General features: G+C 35.2%; 2 protein-coding genes across 2 annotated transcripts; one reads left to right on the plus strand and one right to left on the minus strand.

The window, feature by feature from the left end:
• Positions 1-222: 222 nt before the first annotated feature.
• Positions 223-1,919, minus strand: LOC105642274 (cytochrome P450 CYP94D108-like). The gene is given in 2 exon segments (XM_089717964.1): positions 223-917; positions 920-1,919. Coding segments are annotated over 2 exon segments (1,500 nt in total). The 3' UTR covers positions 223-417.
• Positions 1,920-2,188: 269 nt separating this feature from the next.
• On the plus strand, positions 2,189-7,907 carry LOC105642275 (Transducin/WD40 repeat-like superfamily protein). Its single transcript, XM_089717963.1, has 13 exons — positions 2,189-2,810; positions 2,943-3,018; positions 3,094-3,183; positions 3,262-3,306; positions 3,511-3,591; positions 4,085-4,178; positions 4,489-4,544; positions 5,449-5,559; positions 5,655-5,794; positions 5,882-5,921; positions 6,562-6,624; positions 6,703-6,890; positions 7,308-7,907. The coding sequence occupies exons 1-13, from the start codon at positions 2,518-2,520 to the stop codon at positions 7,792-7,794; spliced, it is 1,764 nt and encodes a 587-aa protein (XP_089574089.1). The 5' UTR covers positions 2,189-2,517; the 3' UTR covers positions 7,795-7,907.
• Positions 7,908-8,772: the final 865 nt, after the last annotated feature.

Raw genomic sequence — 8,772 nt, forward strand, 5'->3', positions numbered from 1 at the left:
ATATACAACTCCAAATTAATTATAGCTTAAAGAGTTTTTAAGCTATAGACAAATAAATTTAAGGTTTCAGAATTTTGTTTTGATTTGCAAATTTAGATAGACATGCAATATTATTGATTTAGGGTTTCAAACTTGATATTTCACTTCTCTTTGCATTTCTGTAGTAGTCATCATTAACATTAATATCTTAATAATTTAATAATATTGAGACATCCAACCATAAATTTGTAGACAGTACCATATTATATTACTGTATCATATTTATTCATACATTAACAGATTCAAATGCGAATACGATCCGACGATGGATACAGTTACTAATTTCCTCTATCAGTGCTCATTAAAAAAAAAAAAAAAAAAAACTAAATTATTATCAATACTGCACAATTTTATCCGTCTTCATGTCCCACAAGCTGATCAATCTGAAGTTCTTTCTATTATTTTAACTGGCAACCCACCTTTAATCCTAAGAGTCAAAGATAGTAAATGCTCTGGACACTTGTCTTTCTTCTGCACATCAATTTGAAACCTCTCTATAACTGATGCTGCTATAGATTTCATCTGGATATAAGCTAAATCTTTCCCAAGACACATTCTTGGCCCCGCATGAAACACAGGAAACCTAAAAGGATTTTCTTGCCTACAAATCCCATCTTCCTGTACCCATCTTTCAGGCACAAAATCATAGCAATTCTTTCCCCATAAACACTCCATTCTTCCCATTGCATAAGCACTGTATGTCATAAACCAATTCTTTCCTATAAAAGTGCCATCTGGCAGAATATCATCATTCTTGCAAGCTTTTGTATCCACTGGCACCGGAGGATACAATCTTAATGTCTCTGAAATTGCCGCATGTAAGTAATGCATGTCTCGCAGTTCTTCGAAATTATATAAATCCCCGATGTTTTTCCCACTCTAATGGATTTAAGCTCGTTTAATATTTTTCTTTCTACATGTGGGTTTAAAGATAATTGCCAAAAGAACCAGCTTAAAGCAGAAGAAGTTGTGTCTCGGCCTGCGAGAATGAAGCTTATAATAATATCTCGGAGAAATTCCGGCGAATTATCGTCGTTTCTGATGAATCGGGAGAGTAAATCTTCGTCTTTCATTTTCTGTGCCATTCTTGATTCTACAATCTGATCTGCAAATTCATGGACGATTTTAATCGACCTTTTGGGTTTTTTCTCTGTTCCTAAGTTGAAAAACTTTTTAATTTCCAATAACCATCGAAATGCATACAAGAACCTTCCAGAACTAAGCGTTGCAGCTTCATCAAAAGCTTGCATAAACTCTCCGCCAGTAGTTCCATCTTCGCCAAGACAACCGGGATCAACGTTAAACGCAAGTTTACATATATTATCAAACGCAAATCTCTCCAATATATCTTGCAAGTCCAATTCTTGATTCTTTCTTGACGCTCTTGAAAGAATTGGAAATAATCTTTTTGAAATTTCAACCTTAACATTATCCACAACGAAATTTCTAAGTGATTTTGTACTGAATTCGTAGCTTGTAGTCTTTCTTTGAACTCTCCATAGCTCGCCATCGGAGTTAAAGATTCCTCTACCGAGAAAATCTTCAAGAAGATATAGAAACCTGTCGCCTTTTGGGTAGTTATCGAAGTTGGTCTTGAGAATATATTCAATGTTTAAAGGGTTTGCTGTGATGACTCCATGGATGTTTCCAGGACGGTGAAAAACGGCAGTGTTAGAGGGACAGCGTTGGAGTATTTCGGTGCTCCAGTCAAGAAAACGATGTCGGTTTTTCAAGAGATCAGGTAAAATGCCTAATACAGGGTAATTTGTGAAGCCATAGTTGGTGGTGGGTTTGTTTAATGATGTATAAAGAAGGTGGAAGTAGAGACAGAGGGAAATAAGGGAAAGAAAAAGAAGAAACAGAAGGGATAAGAGTTCCATTGTTAAAGACAGAAGGAAAACGAAAGGACTGGTATATTAAGGCTTAGAAAGGTTACTATTTGCTGAGTGATAAGGTTTGTAATTATATCATGGTTTGTTGTGTATCGTTTTTGCAATTACTTTAAGGTTCAAAGTAACTGCGATCCACGGCGTACATAAATGGAAACATTGAGCAGTTTTTTTCTTTTGGTAAAGGAAATCTTTAATCAGCGATGAAAGAAAAAAAAAAAGATTATGGACGTTAAAGGCCCCACTCTATCGCTAGTCGCGTTTAGCGATTAGCAGTTAGGGGTTTGGTTTCTTTCCCGGAGAACTTCTTTAAAGTAAAGGAAGGTCCCACTCTATGATTCTTTTCTTATTCTGGTTTCTTTGCCGGAGAACTTCTTTAAAGTAAAGGAAGGTCCCACTCCATCGCTAGTCGCGTTTAGCGATTAGCAGTTAGGGGCGTATGAATCTTTTCTTAACCTGGTTTCTTTCCCAGAGAACTTCTTTAAAGTAAAGGAAGGCCAATGACCAGAGCTATCACCATCACAAAGACTTTCAGTCTTTGCCTCGCTTGACCTGCACCCGCTAACCGACAACTGAGTTTAGTCAGCTAATGGCGGAGCCTCTGCCATACGAAATCTACGAGGACGAGGAGGGTTTTATTCCGATTAGAAACTCGCCAATTAGGTCGTTAGGCAACGGAGCTCCGAATTCTGGTCCAGTTAGTGTCGAAGAAGAGAACAGTAAGCGGAGAAGAGTACAACGAGAAGTAGAGACGCGCTCTTTGATTGGTGAGGAGAACGCAGAAAGCTCTCAGGGGAAAGAGTGGAATCGGACTGAAATTGATGGCCATTTTTGCCCAATTTGCATGGATGCTTGGACAAGTGAGGGCGACCATCATATCTGGTGCTTGTCGAAACCTGTCTTTCTTATAATCATGTGTTCTAGGGAATTTCTTTTCAAATTTGAATTTGACTGTAATGTACCGACATTTATTTATTTAATTAATTCATTAATTGCATTTTTCGAGGAATTCAGTTGTCTTCCTTGCGGGCACCTATTTGGATTGTCTTGCATCAGTAAATGGTTGAAACAAGAACGAAGTTCCGCGAAGGTATTGGTTAACGTACCGTTTTTTTTTTTTGGGTGTCTTTGCCTCTTTGCTTGACTTTTGTGTTTCCCATTTCAGTGCCCTCAATGCAACAGGAAATCTACTTTGAAGGATATTAGGAAACTTTTTGCTCCAAGGATTGCTGTGGTTGATGAAGAATCACAAAAGGTACTGCTAATTCTCATGAACTAGTTACTTTTAGAATAAAATCTCGAGAAAATGACTTTTTTTTTTTTTTTTGGGCAGACAATTCGATCCCTAGAGGTCAAATGTGCTGCTCTTGAGAAGAAGGTTGGATATTTACTGGCTCAAACAGAAATAGATGGATGCCTGGTCTGTCTTATTTTTTTATTTTTTTAAGAGACAAAGAAGATTTGTTCAAGTTTACTGTTTGCTGCCTTATTCATGAAGGAAAGTATTATCCTTGAGGCACTAGTATGTGTTTCTCCTGTACTACTACCAAACCAATGCTTGATTTTCTGCTTGCACATGCAGGATGATGATTGGCGCCGAAAAGAATCAGAATGGCAAAGGCGAGAAGCTGGGTTGCAACTTAAAGTTAAACAGCTTACAGAGGTATACTTAAAAGTTATATCCTTTTCCTTGTTTCAAAGCAATAACATTCCTATACTTTTGCCCTTTACTCCTTCACTTTAGACTACAGTTAGTTGTTAGGTTTGGAGGTATACTTAAAGTTATATCCTTTTACACCTTCACTGATCATTGTGAGGTTTGGAGTTTGGCACTTATTGTGAATTGGTCATTAGGCATTATGCTTAAGCACTAGCAGTTTATGATTATATCCTTGAGTTCTTTGCGCCCTCAAGACCACATTGTATTCTTTTTGCTAGCTGCTTATTTTCCTTGTTGGGTTTCACATCATTTTATCAAGTCATAAGAATTACCGATACAGAATATTATATTTGAAAATCATGTGCATCTTAAGTGCGCAGTCAGTATAAATGAAATAACTGTTCTCTGAGAGTGTTATATGTGAAAACTTAGAACTGGGTTTCATGTGTGGAATCTCATTTTTTTGGTTTTGATATTCAAACTTTTGACTTTGTAGAGGATAGCTTATTTGGAGCATGTATTAGAAGATTTGCAGAGCAAGTCAAATGTAGTCGCTGCTACTAGGAACTGTAAAGGACAATTCGTACCTGGTAATTAACTTTTCTGATGCTAGATCTTCGTGTTACTTTTCATTTCTTTTCCAATATTTCATTATTTGTACCCACCATTTAATGACAATCCAAGCAATGAATTTGTGGTATTGGTTGCCTTTTTTTTTCTTTTTCATTTTCTTTTCCTCTCCTGTCTATATATATTTGTTTCCTTTTTTTCTTTTTTTTTTTTTTTCAAAGGTTAATTTTCTAATATTAGGATGAAACAAAACCATGTTATGCACCCACTCGGTCTTTGTTTTCCCTCTGAACTAATATACCACTTTTGTTCTTACTGTCTGTTTTTAAGGAAATACCAACTCAGAGTTCTGCAGCCAACGATCTTCTTGCAGTTTTGTTTTAGAGGTATGGATACTTTGTCCAGCAACTATTTTCTCTTCTCTCTACCTATACATTTACATCTGACTAAATTTCTATAACATGTATGTCGCCAGTCTAGTACCTAAACCTTTATATTCTTACATTAATAAGAGTTGTATGCTTCTTGATAATATAAGTTCTGGTTGAATCACATTTTCTGATCTTTTAAGGTGAGTCAGAGAACTCCTTCAAAATAGAAATTCACTGCTCAAAGAAAGTTAGGATGAAGGACATATAAATTAAATTTGAAGACTAGCATCCTGCTTACCTCCATACTTAAGGGTTCAGGGGCTTTGATCCTCGGGGCAGTGCTTGACTTAATATATCTTAAAAACCACATGAGTAGGCACATACATCTATCTTCTGCCATCAGTTATAAACGATGGAGCGGGAATATGACCGAAAGATGGTATAGGTCCACAATGGAAAGACTAAATCCAAGCAAGCTTTGTTAGACTGAATATTTTTCTAACCATTGTGAGCATTACACAGAATTCTGTGCATTAAACACCCAGCGATTTCATGTGCTTTTTCAGTAATTCAATATTTCAGTAAAGTGGAAATACAAGATTCAATCCTTTGCATTTCTTTTCTAATGTATAGATAAATAAATATATTAATAGAAATGCTGGCATTATGCTACTTTAACTATGATTATGATCCTTGATATATAGAAGTTAATAGCCGCCGTAGTCAGACAGGCAGAGAATGAACTAAATATTCACTTTTTACGGGCAGTCTCTGGATTAGGCCAGCTTTTTATTTTTTATCAAAGCATGAATTTACTCTTATGAAGATGCAGTATGTTACTGCAAAATTGCAAAAGCTTTGTTTGATGTCACAAAATAAATCTTTGAATTAATCATTACAATTTCAAAGTTGTTTCCAGAAAAAGTTGCTCGTGGATGGGGCACGATTATTTGAAATAGATGCTTTTGGTCAAATTGTATTACTTGCTCGACGGCCGCCTAAGCTTGGTGGATCACATGTGCTTACCAAAGTAACGTTTCTGACTTGTGCTCCTACTCAAATTTTGCTTCTAATATTTTTTACTTAAAAATGCTCTGACATTTTTTCTTTAATGATATTTTGCAGATGGAATTGCGATCTCCTCATGAAAGTGAAGATATTTTTATTCCTTCTAGCATGAACATCATAAAGGACTTGCATATTTCTCCTTTTAATGGAAGTCATTTACTTTGTGCTTCGTTAGGCAAGAAGCTGTCAATTCTCAGGTAATGCTACTGGCTACACTTCTTATATGATTCACTTTCTGCTTTATGTTCCCCCAAAACCTTATTTGGTTGTCTTGTTTGATACAGTATGGAAAGCAACAATTTCATCCTTTCCTATGATTTACCAGTAAGTGTCAAATCTAGTATCTAAGACACTGTTTAATTAGATCTTGTGATATAATATTAAGATCTCCTATGCCTATCCTTGGACGGGACTACTATTTTTGCTAATTTTGTGAGCTAATCTTTTTGAAATAATGGGTCCTGTGGATGTGGATGGAAGCATCTGTATATTTGAATATTTGTAATAAAAATATATAGAAAATTACTAAATGTCTCTAATAGAAATTGAAATCATTGTTTTTGCTTCCTCTTAATAGTCCAGGCTTTCCATTTTTGCCTGGAAAGTTAAGCTTGAGCCCACAATACAAACTGGATCAAATTTCATAGAACTGCTTGGTTGGGCCCTCAACCCCAACAATAATTCTAATCAAAGTATCCAATGTGGAATTTGCAGTGTTAGTTTTTTCAAAATTTTATCACAATTTGAAGTTTATTTTTTTGATAAACACTAGGAGACATGTCTTGGTGATTATTTATTAGGGCCTCTCTCTCATAATCCACCATACTCCCAGACAGACTGATGCTGAATGATAATTTTCACATTGTCTTATGCATGATGCCATTGTTACTAAAATAATAGGATACATGCTATCTGTTTTTTAGTATTTAGTGAGTTTTCTCCGTATTGACATCCTAATTTACAGGCTGCTGCATGGTCATGTTCATGGGATCTTAACAGTTCACATTACATATATGCTGGACTACAGGTCTGATCATTGAGTGAATATTGTTTATCGCGATATTCTAAGTTTCTTGTGTTGAACTTCTTGCTTCCCTCCTTGCAGAATGGCTTGCTTTTGGCATTTGATATACGTCAAACTGGGAGGCCAGTAGAATCCAGGTTGGGACTTACAAACAACCCGATCCATACCTTACACTCTCTTTATGAAAACTCTCCTTCTGGTGGTAGAAGACTTCTATCTGCTTCTTCCATTGGCATCTGCAACTGGAACTTTGGTTGTGCTGAAGAAAGGTGAGATGCCATCCTTTTTTTTTTATTTTTTGTCCATTCATCTGGATCTCAAAGGATATGAGGTCCTCCTTTATCTTGTGCCTTCTAAGTTCTCGGTCTACCCAGTTTTGTCCTGTATTTAATACCCAAAATTGATTACATATGCATTTTTCTTCTGTCATAAACAGGATAGATGTTACGTTTCTGATATGATTATTTCCATTTAACTTGGGCTTTTCTGTTTGTTGAAAATTATTCAGCCGGTACATTTATCTCGGGCTTTTTATTATTATTTATTTTTTCGTCTCTCATTCCCTCTACAGTTAGAAAATTAATTGTAGGATTGAATTTTGTCCTGCTCTAAGTAGTAAACTTTTATTTGTTAATCACTGTTGGGAGAAAGGCTGTTCTTACTAAATTTCAATTGAATTTTATTAGGCCATCATTGGTTCCTCAAACAGGGAATCAGGGAGTTTGTATATCTGTTGCCTATTGTCCCAGCAGCGATGACATTGTTGCTACATATCGTCCCAGAGTTGAAATGTCCAGTGAGATGACTGTTTCTCAGCCATCACTTACGCCTTCTCCTGTTGCTGGACAAGGAGTGCTGGGTTCCCAGCTTCATTTGAAGAGAGTGGGTGATGAGTATCAAGAGTTGGGTACTGCATGTGCCACTGTAAGTAATATTCGACTGCCTAAATCCGTCATCATAGACATAGAGAACCAGAAACCACTATTTGCAGCTGGGGACGAAGCAACATGTGGATTGATCTTGCAAGAGTTGCCATCTTTTACTTTCGTTCAACGTCTAATGTCACACAAGCATCCTATATGTGATGTGAAGTATACAAGCACACTACAGCCTGGTTTACTTGGCTGTTTGAGTTCTGATATGTTGCAGCTTTTCAGTAGCAATCTCTCATAAGTTATGTGAAAGGTAAACATGTTTTCAGAATCATATTCTATGTATTTTTATGTTATCACACTATTTTGTCATCCCTTATCATAAATGTCTACTCTTCAAGTATATTCTGGATACTTCACTAATATCATCAGAAAGCACTACACCTGCAATCAGGATCATCACACAATTGGGTTTCTATTGAATGCTGCAATCGACATCCAAAATGTATACTGAGAGGCAAACTAAATAAACATGTCATAATTTAGGGATTGTTGGAAGTTAGGGATTTGAGAAATCTGTTTTTTTGATATAGAGTTCATGAGATAATTTATTCTCGAACTTGAAATCTCTCATTTCCTACACCTTCTACAAGAGTTAGGAAGATCAATTAGACCATACCTGATTGGTTTGTTAAAATGTGAACGGAAGTTATCATCAAGAGAATGATTATAATTACCCCTTATATTTATACATATATATATAGATATATATATTTTAATTTTTAAGGTGAATATATTATTTTTTATTTTAAAGTATTATATAAATAAAAAACATTAATTATTTTTTTTAAAAAAATATTTAATAGAAATTATTATTTTTAAATAATAATAGATAAATGATAAAAAATTATTAGTAATTATTTTCATAACATTAATGAAGTTTAAATCTAATATAAATATAAATCAGCTATCAATCGATAAGAGCTCTAAATTGTAGTTTATGGAATCAAAAACTGATTGAAATAATGAATTAACTATCAACTGAATTAAATGCTATTTTAGATTCTTGACCATTTAACGGTGCTTTTAGCACTTTGCCTTGAAACAATCACTCAAGCTGGGATACCAGGTTTCATGATGATTATCAATAAACAAAACACAGTTATAGCAATAATTGATTTGAAACTTATTGCAGACATTGCACTTTTTGATGGTGGTCATCCAAAGAGAAGAATCTGGTTTTGCCAAGTCCATAACATTGTATTTATGTAATAAGTCA

Source organism: Jatropha curcas, chromosome 2 (genome assembly GCF_041381405.1).
Source record: "Jatropha curcas cultivar XTBG-Jc1 chromosome 2, XTBG_Jcur_1.0, whole genome shotgun sequence".
NCBI classification, from domain to species: domain Eukaryota; kingdom Viridiplantae; phylum Streptophyta; class Magnoliopsida; order Malpighiales; family Euphorbiaceae; genus Jatropha; species Jatropha curcas.

Excerpts from the sequence above, each read along its gene's own strand:
- LOC105642275 (XM_089717963.1), top strand. The coding sequence starts at position 2,518 with ATGGCGGAGCCTCTGCCATACGAAATCTACGAGGACGAGGAGGGTTTT. Across the intron at positions 4,179-4,488 it reads TAAAGGACAATTCGTACCTG|GAAATACCAACTCAGAGTTC; the intron begins GTAATTAACTTT and ends TCTGTTTTTAAG. Across the intron at positions 5,795-5,881 it reads AAGAAGCTGTCAATTCTCAG|TATGGAAAGCAACAATTTCA; the intron begins GTAATGCTACTG and ends TGTTTGATACAG.